This window comes from Triplophysa dalaica, chromosome 6 (assembly GCF_015846415.1).
Source record: "Triplophysa dalaica isolate WHDGS20190420 chromosome 6, ASM1584641v1, whole genome shotgun sequence".
NCBI lineage: Eukaryota > Metazoa > Chordata > Actinopteri > Cypriniformes > Nemacheilidae > Triplophysa > Triplophysa dalaica.
The window spans coordinates 14013099-14030262 of NC_079547.1; the positions used below are offsets into that span (position 1 = coordinate 14013099).

The following is a 17164-nucleotide window of genomic DNA, read 5'->3' on the forward strand; positions in this document are numbered from 1 at the left end:
TGAACTCGTTTAAAATGCAAGACAAAAATTAAACAAAGACGTTTTATATAATTGTAAGTAATTAAAGTATTAAAATTATATTTTGCGCTACTATGCACTGCACATACTGCATACCCAATTTTTGCGCCACTGCTTTAGATTTAATTTATAATAATAATAAATTGTATATTAAATGTATTAAATTAAATGAACTTCTCACCAGTTATGATTCTTTGCGGAGATGTACCAGAAGTTGCGTTTGGGCCACTTAATGTTTGTTTATGTTGTTGCCTCTGAAAGCGTCTACAATAGTTAGATAATCCAGGTCATCTTTGAGGGTTGATAGGGCAATAATACATTTATGACCTTACTCACTAATGTACACTCTGGCGCTTTTTATGCTCACACACATACAGGTTGAGGCTTCAGTGCTGCAGTGCATTTGCTGTTATTCTGCTTGGTCATCTACTTCTTAATGGATGTAATGAATGTGTGTGTGCCTGTGTGTGTAAGAGTAAGAAAACAGCAAGAGAGAGAACTGCAAAGAGGATGATGAAAAACAGAAGCTACTAAAATCAGTTGATAACTGGCAAACACATAAATATCTCAAAATTCAGAAAAGTTTTGTTAGTGCAAATTAATTTGCTTCAAGACTTTTTTTCAAGATCTGTTCATTTCTTTTCTCATTGTTCCCTATGTACATCTGTCCAGGTTCCTGCCTCTCCCGTCCTCTTCTTAGAGCTGGCTGTCCTGAATGGCTTCTAAATAAAGAGGGCTCTGCTGCAGGATGACAATATGGCCGCGCAGCTGCTCGCACCTCCAGGCCCCGACAGCTTCAAGAGGTTCACCCCTGAGTCGCTGGCCAACATCGAGAAGCGAATCGCCGAGGAGAAAAAGAAGAAGCCTGTTAAGCCCAGATCTGACAGCAGTCACCGTGATGACGATGATGACAACAAACCCAAGCCTAGCTCTGACCTGGAAGCGGGGAAGAGCGTCCCTTTTATTTATGGGGATGTCCCTTCGAACATGTTGGCCGTGCCCCTGGAGGACTTGGACCCCTACTATATAAACGAGAAAGTGAGTCCCGCATTGTCCCTGGTTATGCAGGTGGAATATGCCTAGCTCTCTATGGTGAATTTAGAGGAAGTGATCCAAATGCCTCACTCTCTTGCTTCTGGTAGTACTGGAGAAAAGGGGGAGTGGTGGAAAGGTTTGCAGTAGTGCAGAGAGTTATAATGGCCGGTGGGAATTCTATCGAGGTGGATATGTACAACATACAAAGCTAAAGAATTACACATTTCAACATGGATCAATAAAAAATAGTATATTGTTTTATATTTATGTAGCTTCAATCGAGAGGTGGTTAGTAAGTCCATGTTTAACCTTTTGACTATAGTTTACCTAGTTCTTCATATCCATGATGACCAGATTAAACTGTATTTAACTGATCTAGTGTTCAAATTTGGAAGTTGACAGTTATATACTGTATACATAGGCATGTGCCCTGTGTGAGATTTAGACGTTATGATAACCTGAATCAAAAATATCACGGTTTCACCGTATTGCGGTATTACGTTGACAACACCAAAATGTCTTCTTTTCGAATGTCTGTGTATACAAACAACAACTTTTCAACTGGTCACAATACATTTTATTTTTAAGCGGCAAACAGAACGTGTATGTCAGATATAAATAAAGCATTTAAATCATATATATTTTTAAATGATTTATTAATGTGTATTAAACATAAAATGACTTAATGATTTAATTAATAATTATAAATTTTGTGTTAACACAGCTCATGCCTTAGAATCGGTATCACAGATGTTTGTGGTTTTGAAACCTCGACTCTTTCAAACCTCAGTATACCTTGAAACCGATAACCGGCCCATGCCTATATATACACTATAAGGACCAAAATATTTGAACCCCCCCTTTTAATAAATATGTTTATCTATCAGAGTTATTCCAATCAAAACAAATACAAATTCAACTTTATTTCATTTTGTTTGCATCTTTGCAGTGGTTTTGGAAGGGTTTCTGTTCCAAGATGACTGTACCCCTGTGAACAAGTCATTGTTGGGTTTTGGGGATGAGTGCTTGGCTCAAAGCCTTCAAGTCATACCAAAGGTGGTCAGCTGGGCTCAGGTCTGGGTTTTACACACCAGTCAAGTAACTTACAACACTAGACAGAATCAATTTCTTTTTTAACCTTGCCTTATACACAGTTGCATTGTTCTGTTGGAAAAGAAAAAGGCCCTGTTCTATAAAAATTAAATTATCTGCTGTAGCATTAAGATTTGAGCTCACTGAAATGAAAATACTAATACATTAAAATATTAGTTAAACCAGTTCATTAGAAGGGGGTGTCCCAATACTTTTGGTGTGTATGTATTTGTATATGTTTTTTTAATATGTGGGAGTGTTAACAGAACACAGAAGTCACTTTCGATGTTTAACCGCCAGATATGTATCAGTTTTGACAGGCACTATGTTTGGCGTCTGTTCCATAGGTTTGTATACGAATGTCACAATTTACAATATTGTCCTGAATTGATTTTAGTTGATATTAAGACATGCATGTTTAAATCATTCTGTTTATTTATATAGGGACAGAGAGAGTATGACGACTGTGTGCATATAGCTTTGCTCTGTTTTTGGGTCTGTGACGTTTTTTTTACATGTCAATTTTAAATACAGATAAATAATAATATGAATTGTAGTTATTCAAACTTTATGAATGTGGTGTACATATAAATTCAGAATAAATAGTTTTAAGGGTTTTTTATCTATGAATTGGCCATAGCCTTAAAAAATGTGATGTGGTGCGACCGTTATTTATCTTAAAATGTATTTCCTTGACATACTTTACTTTGAGTTTTGGTAAGTAATCATCTTATTTATTTGTTCCATAATTTTGTCTACATAAATAAACATAATTAACAAATTTATTTTCCCTGACAATTGCATTTAACTGATATAAATGTTTTAAAAGTACCATTTACTTAAGCATACTGTATCAGAGATTCATAGTCCAGCCAGAAAAATTAGCCATATTACATTTTTTATTTAAATCAAGTATTAATATTATTGGTCGCACCACATAATAAGTGGCCGTTATATCATTATATGTCATTGACCCTTTTGCAAAAGTATGTGCTCAACTCCTTTTGTTTAAAGCGGTGTGGTTGGTTAAAGGGATAGTTATCTGTCATCATTTACTCACCTTTAGAGTTCTGAAGAACACAGAAAAATATGTTTGGAAGAATGCTTAGTTCTTAGACCCCATTGACTACCATAGTGTGAAAAATTACTTTATAATTTGTATCTTTTGTTGAACACAAAGGTGATATTTTGACATACAATTCTGAAATACTTTTGATTTCCTTTGTCATTGTCATACTATAGTAGTCAAGGGGTCCAAGAACTGTTAGGTAACAAGAATTCGTCCAAATATCAATCTCTGTGTTAAAGCAAACAAAGAAATGTATACAGGTTTGGAACAACTAGAGAGTGAGTAATTTGTGATTTTATTTTATTTTAAATGTACAGCATGACAAGCCCTATGAGAATATCAGTAATGTGAAAAACACATTCCCTACATGTCCATGTCCACTTTCCAGTTGCTTCTGAAATGGCCTTCAACCTCAGTGTATGCTGTTTGTGTGTGAGTCAAGTAGCAGCATCAGCATATCGCTGTTGGTACACTCAGTAGCGGTAAACTTTCCCATCTTCTTTAGCTCACTACCCCTTTTCAAGCTCCTGTCAAGAAAAATAAGGACCGTTTACTCAAGTCTTACATACATTTAAAATCATCAGTTTTGTGTTGTTCTTCTCACGTGTGAGGGGCAGTGGCTACGGCATCTAACAGTAGCGCTCATGTGTCGTGGAATAAGGGTTAACATGAATAAAAAGAGAGGAATGAGAGGAGGAAACGGAGAAGTGCAGAGTTGCACTTCTCCTTGTCCCTTGAGTAGTGGGGTGAAAGAGCAACTCAGAATGTCATAGACATATAAACCTGCAGAAAGCCCAGGAGTCACATGACTTTGTGTATGTATGCTTTTGAGATATGGGATGTGACCCAGCTGCCCATTCAGTTATTATTTAAAGTTAACTAAGACTGTGCCATGGAGTTTTTTGGTTTGGCCGTGCTATGTGTGAACTCTGGAGGCAGCGATGAAGACAGTTGTCTAGATGGGGAGATAATATATTTTAATGCTTGCTTTAATTTTCTGTATACATCCCTTTATGGGCATTATTTTTTTATTGTCTTTCATACTGTAAGTACTGTATATGGTTTGGCTGTACATGATGTTAACAGTCATACTAAGCTTGTCTGTTGACAGACAGATATCTATATAGATAGATAGCAGATGTGTAGATGTCTATGATAGATAGATTAGATACTGTAGATAGATGTGAATAAATGTGGAGAAGTGTCAGATAGCATTCAGAAGGGGTGTTCATTTGAGGAATTACGGTAAGTGCATTGAATGACGTAGAGTACATCGGATGTACTTGGAGTTAAGTGCAACAGTGATGCTATATCCAGTTTTACCACTACTGAACCCCCCACAACCCCCCTCCGCCCCCAGCTCTCATCCTCCTCCCCCGCAGCATTTCCCTCAGCTCTTGTCCACATCTTCATGTCTCTCTGGCTCTCTTCTCTGTAGATGATGAAATTTTCAGAAGCTTTGCAGCATATCACTTAAATGCTTTCTGTAGGAAAGGCGAAAAGGCTGCATTGTACTCGCATGCAGACGTGATTATATGCACATGACCTTTACGCTGTGTGTATGTGAAACATGTTTTTGTTCACGCAACCTCCTGTGCATCCATTACTTTCTGTTAAAGTAAGATCCTTCATATAGCCTTAATGCTTTAGATATGAACCCAAGTATTGGTCACTGCCATTTTTAAATCTGAGGAATGAAGCCACAAGGACAAGCGGTCAAGGTCATTGTTGCAACTGATGTTTTGAACATGGGTTATGAGGATGGTCTACTTTGGGTTATGATGAGCATGTTTCGAGTCCCAGGTTTATTTTGGGTGGGGGGCTTACTACTCGCTTTAGCTATTTACTCTCATGACAGTGATGATGTAATGTCATCCAGTAAATGTGATACTCATTATTATGAAGTTTTAGAAAAGACCAGAAAGATCTGCTGGATATTTAGGACAGGATATTGTGAGCTTTAGAGAAAGAGCTGCAGCTACTTCCTAAGCTAACAGTGCAGCGTGGGAGCTCCCGCCAGTGGAGGAAGCCCACAGTCTGTCGCAGTGTGTGTGTGTATGTGTGTGTGAGAGAGAGAGAGACTCAGGGGAAACCAGTGCTCGGTATTCAGTAACACATGGAGCCTTTTGGGCTGTTCACAGCTTTTGCTAGTGTGACAGTCTTAGGGAATCTGTGCCCCAAAATGACAGCTGTCTTTAGATTAGAGGACACAGTGTTTTCTGACTGACATACGCTGCTTTTAATATATTATTTTGTTAAACATGTTACATAATTTGCGCTGAAAATGATTACAGCAGAGGAAGACAGATTGACGGACAGACAGACAGACAAAAACAGTTAAAATGGGTTCTGAAGTGAGGGTGCTTATGCTGTCCTCCTTCAGACAGCTGTCTATTTTTAATCTAATTAGATTTCAGGAAGATGCTCGTCTGTGTGTCTCTCTGGCATATCCTTGTGTGGGCGAGTGTGCTGCATAAAACACACACACGCACGCACGCATGCATGCATACTCTGTGTTTTTTTTATGTGTGTGCTTATTCAGTGTTGTGAACTCGAATGTAAGCGTGTAGATGTGTATAAAGTCATTTTTTCATACATTAAATGAAATCAAAGGAGCTTTGCAGGTCTTTTGACCCACCTTCATCCCCTCATACACACACCATCACCCCTCCTTCACTATCTGAAGTCAGCACTTCTGCCTCTGATGGATCGCAGTGTTAGCGGCTAGCATTAGCGTTAGTATTACGGTCAGAGTTCCTGTAAGAGCTCTATCTCTTTGCCAGAGCTCACTGCGGTTATCTTGGTTTTGTTCGCATAAAGCTGCGCTTGAATCATCAGGCTTGATTTAGAAAATGGGTTTTGACCCTTATGAAACACACATAGTTGATTTTGTACTCTTTATTTTAATGAAGTCACAGTTATTGAGCATGAAGTATGTCAGATTCTACAAGATTAAGTTCAATACAGCTATAATTATTTCATTTCTCAATTTATTATATAAAATATATATTTATTCTTATTTATTTATTTTCTTTTTTTTATTTCATGCAGATTGACATGTGTAGCTAATCTCTCTCTCTGTCTCTCTCTCCCTTTTTTGTCTTCTTGTCTCCTCAGACCTTTATAGTGCTTAACAAGGGGAAAACGATCTTCCGTTTCAGTGCCACGCCCTCATTATATATCATTAGCCCTTTTAACCTATTTAGGCGAATAGCAATTAAAATTTTGATACACTCATATCCTTTTCAATGCTTTGGACATTGCCACTGCTGTGATGATGATTGTTGAAACTTCTTTTCAGATATGTGCTTTGTATGTTTAACCACTACATTTGACTAGCAGTCATAAGCAATAGTATACAAGCTGCCTACTTTCACTTATTATGTGCAAAATGTAGTATTTATGTTTTTATCTGCTTGTTATTCAGCTATTGTTTTGACATCTGGTCTGAGATATCATACTCCTGGATGAACCTGTTGAGGATTTCCTTAACTACTTCTTACACTTTTCAGCATGATCATCATGTGTACAATTTTGACAAATTGTGTGTTCATGACATTCAGCAATCCTCCAGAATGGTCCAAACAAGTAGAGTAAGTATTCTTTCTTATTATGTTTTAGGTGTGATTAAAAATGGCAGCGATTCAGAAGGTTAAAAATGATGTTCATTTATCTCAATCTATCAGATACACCTTCACGGGTATCTACACATTCGAGTCACTCACAAAGATTGTGGCTCGAGGTTTCTGTATAGACGGCTTCACCTTCCTCAGAGACCCCTGGAACTGGCTGGATTTCATGGTCATTTCCATGGCGTAAGTATAATTCCACTTCATTTGAAACTTTGAAGGAACTTTAAGTTAATACTGAATCAAGATAATATTGTACGAATGTTTTTCCATGAAGAGCGCTTATACCACTGTTTAGCATAGACCTACAGGGGAGTTGGAGGCCAGCTTTTTGGAAATAAAGTGTTTTCCCTGCTTGATGTGCAGTTAAGTTTTCGGTTTATTTACAAAAAGTATGAATTAATTGATTATTTATTGTTTGGCATTCTTAAGACAGATGACACTCTGTAGAGGTCTAAAGCGACTAAAATGTAAAGCTATTACAGCATTTTGACCTCAACATGAACTTTGAAACCCAAGGTTATGCTTGCATAGAGGGGTGTGAGTGTGTGAGTGAGAGACGTATTCTGCACAATGTCTTACAGGTCATGGATGGAAGTTCGCTGTTCAAGGATGTCTGTTCTTATCCCTGTTTATCATACCTCTTTTCCATCTTTAGCTTTAATTCATCTGCATTTCATAAAATTTTTGAAGGACATACATCACATACTTGTCTATGTAACCGTCTTCTTGAAGGTAAAGTAATGAAATATTAGTTGATGTTTACATAATTGAATATGCAGCGTCTAATATAAGTAAGCTCTTCATAGTCTGCTTTCTTCAAAAACTCTTCTCTGAGATGCCGTACAGGCCAATGCAATGTAACAACTTAAGCAGTGTTAGGACAACCTGTATGAAAAATATTTTATTTTTACAATTCTGGTAAAAACTCCACTTTTAAAGATTCTTAATGGCAACCTTGCCCTAAAACGTTAAATCTAAACCAACTTTTATCTTGTAGTTGGCTAATCGGGTGATCAATTTTTGATAATGTTTTATGGCAAAAAAAATGTTCATACATGATGAATATTACTTTCAACATTCAAGAAATGTTCAGGTTTCAAAAAAAAATGTGACATTTCTATGGGGCACGACACTACACACTGTCCAAAAGCATCACCTAAGGAAATCATACTGATTACACAATTAAACACAAGATTTAACTGATCTTGTCTTTGTGTAGATATTGCTCTTTTAATGTCTTGAAAAACAAAGTCTATGTCAAAACTTTTCCCCAATACATGCAAGAATACCAGAAAGGGACTGTTTATTTGCCACAAAACAAAGAATTATAGAATCCTGTACACTTAATATAATATAACTATAATATAAACACAAACCGCAATTTACTTTGTAAAAGACGTTTGGGTGCCTTGGCCATAGACTTCCATTTTAAATGTTTGCTTGTTTTACAAACTGGAGAGTCGAAAAATATTGGCTGAGGTTATCAACAGTGCACCACACATGCCTTTAATCAAGCTTAACATGCTTTGACCCCGCAACATTCCTTCAATGAATTTTATGTGGAGATGAGAATTTCCTTTCTCTTTTTACCATCCTTCATGTCGAAGCGATAAGCCTCCTCCTCCCTCACTGCACTTCCATCCTCAATCTGGTCTTATCTTTTTCTCATCTTCTCCCTCTCTCTCTCTCTCTCTCTCTCTCTCTCTCTATCTCTGGTAACTGTGTTGCGATACATTCTGCAGGTATATTACAGAGTTTGTAAACCTAGGCAATGTGTCAGCTCTGCGCACATTCAGGGTGCTGAGGGCTTTGAAAACTGTTGCTGTGATCCCAGGTAAGTCCAGCATCCTCAGGGCCAACAGAGGGCGCCGTCCGCTGTCTCTCTTTTCATGCTCCTGTCTTTTCCTTCCTCCTCCGTTCGTTTCTTCTCCCGTTAAACGGGCTTTTGCGTGATGTCTTCCTCCCAGTTCAGTGGTGGTGATGGTGGCAGTGTCGTGTCGTACGTGCCGTGGTGTTGTGTGTTGTGTCATGGTGTTTGTTCTGTGTGTGATCCTCCCTTGTTGCAGATATGTTACAGAGTTTGTGGACCTGGGGAATGTATCAGCCCTGAGAACCTTCAGGGTTCTACGAGCTCTCAAAACTATTTCTGTCATACCAGGTGAGAACGCGTTTAAACACGAAGGCTGAGCTGCTTCCTACGCCGATGCAAAGTATTATTACCAGTATTATTACTACTGTTTTTGTTTTTCTCTTAGTTTTTTTTTTATTATTGACTTGCTGTATTTTTCGAGAGGATGCTGCAGGAACAATACTTTTTGTTTTATGTTCGATTTATGTTTTAATATTCAAACGATCAAAAATGGTAACGATACATTTTTGATAGGCTTTGCAGTCTGCAGTCAAATCATTGATGTCGGATAAATCAGATGACGCCTTTAGTAGCTTGAAAGTAAAACTATCTTGGTTGGAACATTCCTGACCTTGTTCAGGGGTCTAAGTGGGCAAAAATTATATGCTAGACTTACTTGAAGTGGTTAAGTTAGTTTTTGGAACGTGTGAGCTGATTTGTTGCTAGTATAAAATGCAGTTACTCACCAGCAAGTCATCCACCTAGACTACCTTTACTAATGATCACACTGAGTATTATTTTTCAAAGCAGTTACGGCCTGTTCAAACAGACAGATCATATTCTTATACTATGCAGATTTAAGTGTTCGGTTGTAGCACATGTGGAACACTGCAGGTCTTATAACAGCTAAAACATGCTAAAAACATAAATGATGTTTTACATGTTGTGTCCAGCCTCAGTGTAGTTTGCCAAAGCATAGGACAGATCTGTCGTTTTTGTTATGTTGAGTTTTAGTTGCATCCCATTATAATAAGCAGAAAACAAAACTCGAACTAATTACATCATCAAGGCTACAGTGACATTTATATGTGCATTTCAAAGTCATAGAATGTATCACAATCTGTCTGATGAGGAACTAATGTGCTAAGTCGTAAAGTAAAGGGTTGTGGGTAGCGTATTCACTGAGACTGCCAAGCCTAGTTTGACACATTTCTGCTGCATGATGCTTTTGGAGACACCTGCTTTTTTCAGTTCGTCTTTCATTTATTCTACTTTTTCTATATTTCTGTTGTTACCAAGTGGCTTTCTTCGAATTTCTGCATCCTTTACACACATGTAGATATACATTTTTTTCCTTTTTTGTAAAATGACAGTTATTTTTAAGGACTTGGAGTGGAAAGTAAAAAAGACACGTCAGAGTAAGACAAGATCTCTGTGATTATGTGTTTGCTACGGTTATGGAAACCAAACATTAGGAACTACTGTGTCATTCAAAGACATTGCAGACAGTCATATCCAATGACATAAAACACAAAAAAACACATTTAGTTTAGTAAAATTCTTAATATTCTCTACTGTGTAACATTTCAGTTTTTAGACAACTGAATGACTTCTTCAGTCACATGGTATCTCTCGGCTGTCAAGACATTAGCTGGGAAATAAAGATGGGGTTACATGTTCTCTGGGAGTTAACGATTGGTTAAATAGATATTGACACCATAATGATAAAGCAATGATGATGTTGCTGCCTTCAGCCTTGGCGTTTAAATGACCTGCATGACCTTCCTCCCCCTGCCTGTCCTTTCCTGTTCCTCTCTCTGTATTGGCTCTCTGCATACTGTTTGTGTATGGCGCAGCTCTCTATAAGCACTGTCTGTTTTGCTGATATGTGTTCAATATTCAATGTGTGTTGATCTTTTAAAGAGTTCTCATATTATCTCTTCAAGGTTACAACCTGTCCCTATAAAACACTTTATACGAAAAAAATGATAGTGTTAAAGACAAAATCCGGTTCATTATGTTTCTATCATTAACACATATCACATCAAAAGGACATTTTTAATTATTAAAGAGTATTTGTGTAATTTTCAGTATCGAAATGATCTAAAAAATGACTTTCGCTGGGTTTTCACAGGCAGGGTCACATATACAGATACAGAAGACATGTGCTTTTGGCAATAATTATTATGTTCTAAGTGATTTATGGTGTAAAAAAGCTGTCATAGTTATAGAATAGAATAAAAAAATTGCAGAGCTTTACACATCTCTAGGGATCAAATTAATATAATGACTTGGATGGGCTTTTCAACCTGGACCGTAAGGAAATAATTACATTACCCTTAGCAAATGCATACTAGCAACCTAAATCAACATAGCAATTGCCAAATAACACCCTAGAAATCACCCAACAATACCTTGGCAACCAGCAAGAACACCCTACTATAGCACTGTGAGAGCAAGTTTTGCACATGTAAGGACACTAACTTTATTCAAATAATACAATGAACCTTCATAAAATATAATACAATTACTGATGTTCCCATTGTTAATCAATTTGGTGTATCTGAATCATACTGTATATACAGTATTTCACTTATTATGGGGGAGGCAGTTTGCAATTACCATGACGAGATTGGAGAACCTTTAAACTGTATGTTCAATGTCATGTAGTGTGAAGGTTTTATTTAAGAAAACTTCTTATTTTTCATGTGTATGAAAGAAAGCAAAACAATGGTAATGGTATGATTGCTTAGGGATTTGAATTAGGATGTATGTGCTGAATTTGTCTTGGATACGACTGTAACCTCCGTTACCTTATGGAGGGAATAAGACGTTGTGTTGAGAGACAGACTGGGGTTTAATCTTGAGAACCTATCATCTCTGAGAGGAATTTAAAACGCCAATGAGCTTGGCCCGAGTAGGGGAACTGAATCCAGATGGGTTGACCCACTGGAACGGAGGTCACAGCTTCGTGGATAGGGGAACCAAGAGTGAGGAATTCAACATACGGGAAGACCCTGTAGGGGAGTCACTACGTATGGGGCAATAGTCTGGATATAGGGGTCCACTTGTTCAGTGAAGGACACCATGTGCTCCAGGAGCCTCTGAATATGTTTCAGTGGGACTGCTGTTTTCCGTCTGAAATGTTTCAGACAGTTTAGCACCGCCTGTGCGCGCTCGCTGGTGAGACGAGCTGACATGTGGACAGAGTCTAGTTCAATTCTGAGATATGAGGAGCTCTGGGAAGAGCTTGCTCTTCTCTCGGTTTACCAAAGACCCAAGCGGTCCATGTGCGTACACAACACATCTCGCGAGTTTGCCAAGATAATCCAGTCATCGAGATAGTTGAGTATTCGAGTTTGGTTAAAACCTGTGGAGACAGGGCCATACCGAAGTGCAGGACCTTGTACTAATATGCTCGTCCCTTCAACGCGAACTGCAGGAACGGCCAGTGTCGAGGGAGGATGGAGACATGAAAGTATGCCTTCTTCAGGTCGATTGCCACGAACCAATCTTGGTGAGGAACTGCGCCCAGGATGGGCTTCTGCGTAAAGATCCTGAATGGCAGCTTGTGTAGGTGCTTGTTCAGGAGTCACACATCCAGAATGGGGCGCAGCCTCCCACCTTTTTTGTGCAATATGAAGCGCGGGCTGCCCCACCTGTCCAGGGAATTAAAAGCGTCTGAGGCCATCAAACGGGAACGCACCGCGAACGGCATATTCCACATCTTTGTGAGCTCCTCATGCACCTCCGGACCCAAGTAAGTCATGGCCGTCATCTCTGCGTCACCTCGTCTTTGGCTCGACTGTCCGGGGGCGGGAGCTCCAAGGGGTCACCTCATCCGATGCCAGGAGGTAGCTTTCCGACGTTATGACAGAAAGTTCATCCCCATCCCGTTGTTGAGTCTGCCCGCTATGGGACGGTACACCCGTGGGGACGAGCCAGGTGAGTGTGGCGGGCCGCGGATGGTCCATGAGCCGAAACTGATGGAGAGACATCCATTGGAATTCCCTATCACCCCCGGCGCTCGCAGATGCAGTCAACCTTGCCGAAGCGGAAGTCAAACTCGCTCGGGAAGCAGACATTCCGGATGAACGTAGCCAACCATGACTGCAACACCTTAATTGACAAGCCCTGCCACTGCATGCTGGAACCCAAACATGCAATACAGGTGTCGTGCCCATTTGCCTCAGGATGAGTCTGTCATACCCAGGAACACAGCTGCCAGACATGCCCGAAGACAGCGCAGCGATGAAATTAAATTTGCTCTTTTAGCAATATCTGCGGCTCGCTGCCGAGACGCCCAGGGGAAGTCTCCTACCGAGAGGGAGAAATCTGTTGCTTCGCTTCGTAAATCCGGCAGTCATGAAGAAATCTTGAAGAGATGAAGCGCTTGACACGGACGTCATCCAGGTTCTGAAGAACAAAAGATCCGTGAATGGCCACCGCCATGTCCCTTTTATAGGGGCAGGGACTGGGGTGCGTGTTCCATTCGCCAACCCCATTGGCGTTTTAAATTCCTCTCGGAGATGATAGGTTCTCAAGATCAAACCCCAGTCTGTCTCTCAACACAACGTCAAGAGACTGACTGAAGGGGAACCACATTTTTACTGTATATTAGACTATATGTTTAGATTATTAATTGCTGTACACACTCTAAATTGCTTGGTTGTTCTTGACCAGTGGTTTGGTTAAATATGAACAAACCGAACTGCTCAGTGAAATTAAATTTCGATATTTGACTCAATCATGGGTAAATAAAATTGGACCAAATGAAAATGTTACAAAATTGTAATGTGAGATTCTTTGGAAATGAGGGGACATTTACAGTACAATGTATAATGTAAAAGGGTGGCATTTTTATTTGAGCATGTAGGCTATATACATTTTGTGTGTGGTATGTGTGTTCTCAAATTCTTTAAATTGCCCGGTGTGTGTGTCGCTGCACAGATATGAGTCACATTAAACCTTTTTTGGCAGACTGTATATTTCTCGTTGTGTCTGTTTCCTACTTTTTCACAGGGCTAAAAACCATTGTGGGCGCTCTGATCCAGTCAGTGAAGAAGCTGTCAGATGTGATGATTCTGACAGTGTTCTGTTTGAGTGTTTTTGCACTCATCGGCCTGCAGCTGTTTATGGGTAATCTTCGGCAAAAGTGCGTCATCTGGCCAATCAACCAAACACAATCCTTACTGGCTAATGGGAGCAGCGGCTTTGACTTCAATGAATACATCATGAATGAAAGTAAGTCAGCAAATCTCGTACTGCTAAGGGTAGCTTGGAACAAATTTATGAAATACCCAATACCCCTTTTTCAACCATTTTGCAAGATGTAAACAACACTGGTCCAGAAAAACTTCATGTTTCAGTTTTTAATTTCACAAAAGTCTTAAAGATGTCCTTTTGATATTTTTAGTATTTGACATTCATAAAATAAAAAATGTCTAAGGCAAATAAATTTTGTTAAGAGAATTGTGATGCTTCTTCCATAAGTGTGTTAAACTGACATGAGATATGGAACAAAATACTGATTTTAGTGCTCATCAGTGGCAAGTATAAACACACCACACAGCACATTACTAGGATGTGGTGTTTGCTACGACAGATTTTAATGAGACTAAGCAAAAACGATATGGTATTTGAGATGTCTAAAATGAAACAAACAAAAAAGGAAAGGAAAAGTGTCATTAATACACTTAATAGACATAATGAGAATGTAATAACACAAGCCCTTTCATTTAGATTTGAAGTGTAACACTATAAATAAAATATCTACTATCTACTTCAGAGTAATCATCAAAAACAAAGCTTCTTTATAGGCTTTGTCCCTTTTTAAATGAGAGCACAACCAAATCTGCAGACATGAAGCCTTTTAAGACTATTTTAACACATTTACATTTGTTCAAAAGCTAAGTATGCTGACAAATTATAAATTAGTGACCCTACAAATTAGGGAAACACTGACACAATTTTTTAAAGACTAAGCGCGAGTGCCTATTATTTTTTTATATATTTTTTTCTGGTGCTCGCCGATACTGATGCCTGTACTGATGCCTGTACATTTTCAACACAATGAGACTAATTAAAATAGATCAGCTTCATAATCACAAACAACTACACCTTAAACACAATCGGAAAAAAGTTAGTTCTGTCAATTCTGTCACATGAGGTATCAGTGTTTGATATCGTTGCAATTAGAGTACTAGTGCATGTGCTTCGTATTGGGCCCAATACTGATACTGGTATCACTGCATCCCTACTACAAATAGCCACCTTGGAATGGCTTGGGGCCATGTCAGGGCAGACAGAGGAAAGAGCCAATGAGGAGACAGGAGGGACCAGGAGCAGCCAACCAGAAAGGCAATTTAGGGAGGATCTGTGTAGTAGAAGTGGCTGACAACACCAGGGGTCAACTGATGGAGGTGGAGTGAGTGGAAGAGGAACCCAGGGTGGTGATGAAGAGCCGCAGAGCCATGTTGATGCGGCGAATCACGAGGGCCAAGGCAAAGCAGATGGCTCAGGTGGCCATGGTGCTGATGTTGATCCAGAAGGCTGTGATGGAGGACCAAGGTGGAGCTGGAAGGAGGAAACCGGGGGAGTGTAGTCCCAAGGCTAATGTGTCTATGACTGACCAACACTCTTAAATATAAAGGTGCTTAAAAGGTTCATCACAGTGATGCCGTAGAAGAACAATTTTCGGTTTCACAAAGAAACATTCAGTCAAAGGTTCTTTAAAGAACCATCTCTTTCTTACCTTTATATAATCTGAAGAACCTATTTTCACCACACCACAAAGAACCTTTTGTGAAACAAAAAAAGTTATTTGGTTGCTATAGGTTCTTTATGGAAACATTTAGACAAAAGTTATTTTATGGCATTGTGAAGCGCCTTTATTTTTAAGAGTGAATGCAGATCTGGGGGGATGAGGGAGCCCTGTGGAGTTCAGGGGTGGTGTGTACGACCCATACACACCAAGTAACGACTCCCAGCACCGGGAGCACCATGGACAGGGGAACAACCTCTGTGGTTGTTTTAAGACAGTTCAGGGCATATAGGAAATTAAGATAAAGGCGGAAGAAGAAAGGGCTTATCCATATATAAATCCAATAATTTCTCTGAGACCAGCCACAGATCAACCTCAGAGGGGTCTCATGTTGCAACTTTTGTGTTCTTAAGTTCATGTTTTAAATATAGATGCACTGAGCACAATTACAAGGGCCAATGCTGTCACAACACGCTCTTTTTCCAGGCGCCTCTATGCCACAGCGAAAAAATTACCAAAACAATGTTTCAGATCGCCGCAATTGCTATTGAGATGCTATTTATACTAAATGAAAATACCGTATTTTCTTCATTTTATTTAAAAAAAATGCCTTTACAATCTTATAGTATATATGTTGGGAAAAGGTAAAAGAGTGAGTTGTGGATTCGGAATTGAGTCAAAGGTCACTCCATGCACTTGATTTATTACAGCCCTGGAGCAGACAGTTATATCATCATTATGTCTTGTGTATTCTAATCAGATACGGGTAGTTGGAGTTAGTGTAAGTAACCTCCAACAACAAGGCAAGCAATATTGCCACCCTGATGATTTAGCCCTCCAGCCTGGAGCCCTGGGATTAAGTTTAGGTAAACCCATGTGGTGATGCAGCCCTGGTTGTAAACATATTGATAAAAGGTCTTAACGTCATACAGTGCAAAAATCTGAGATTATTCAATCACTACCTGCATTTTAATTGAGCACTGAGTTCTGCCGACTGAGATTATATTAGGACAGGAAAAATACTCTAAATGATGTCAGATATGCATTGGTATTTCAAAAGTCTCTTTTCTTGTTTCAGCAAACTTCTACTTCCTGCCAGGCCAGTTGGATGCTTTAATATGTGGAAACAGCTCAGACTCAGGGTGAATACCACACACACAACTTTTTTCCATTATGAAACCATAATAAAGATTTTCATCGCACATAATTGCCAGTTTTACTTACAATGAGTTCCACCCCACTTGGAGAACTAAAACTATAAAAATCAGGAAAAATGAAATTGTGTATTCATATACATGCTAACCCCTAAAAAATAATGCCACATTTGATGACTTGATAGAAAATACAAAACCCATTTTCAAATGTGTTGCGTGTGCACATAGGCGCTGTCCGGAGGGCTACACCTGCATGAAAGCTGGACGCAACCCAAACTATGGCTACACTAGCTTTGACTCCTTTGGCTGGGCTTTTCTTGCCCTCTTCCGACTCATGACTCAAGACTTCTGGGAAAATTTGTACCAACTGGTGCGTACTCTTAGTTCATTTTTGCTTTTTGCAAAGAATCAGTTGTCGTACAATGTAATGCAATCTTTTTGTAAGTATAGACAGAGCAGACAAGAGCAGAATGCTGTATTGTTGCCTTAATCAGCGATCATGTCCTTATATAATCCATTGATTAAAGGAGTTATTTTACATTTTTTTATTCA

The 17164-nt window shown here is 39.1% G+C and overlaps 1 protein-coding gene across 3 annotated transcripts in view; it reads left to right on the plus strand.

Annotated features, from left to right (window-relative positions):
- scn8ab (sodium channel, voltage gated, type VIII, alpha subunit b) overlaps nucleotides 1–17164 on the plus strand; it is a 55905-nt gene that overhangs the window by 4718 nt on the left and 34023 nt on the right. For all 3 annotated transcript variants that reach the window (XM_056751111.1, XM_056751110.1, XM_056751112.1), the window contains exons 2-9: nucleotides 691–1056; nucleotides 6332–6449; nucleotides 6717–6807; nucleotides 6901–7029; nucleotides 8589–8680; nucleotides 13718–13939; nucleotides 16537–16600; nucleotides 16841–16982. In XM_056751111.1, coding sequence (XP_056607089.1) covers nucleotides 775–1056; nucleotides 6332–6449; nucleotides 6717–6807; nucleotides 6901–7029; nucleotides 8589–8680; nucleotides 13718–13939; nucleotides 16537–16600; nucleotides 16841–16982 — 1140 coding nt within the window. In that variant the 5' untranslated portion in view covers nucleotides 691–774. The remainder of the gene's footprint in view (nucleotides 1–690; nucleotides 1057–6331; nucleotides 6450–6716; nucleotides 6808–6900; nucleotides 7030–8588; nucleotides 8681–13717; nucleotides 13940–16536; nucleotides 16601–16840; nucleotides 16983–17164) is intronic.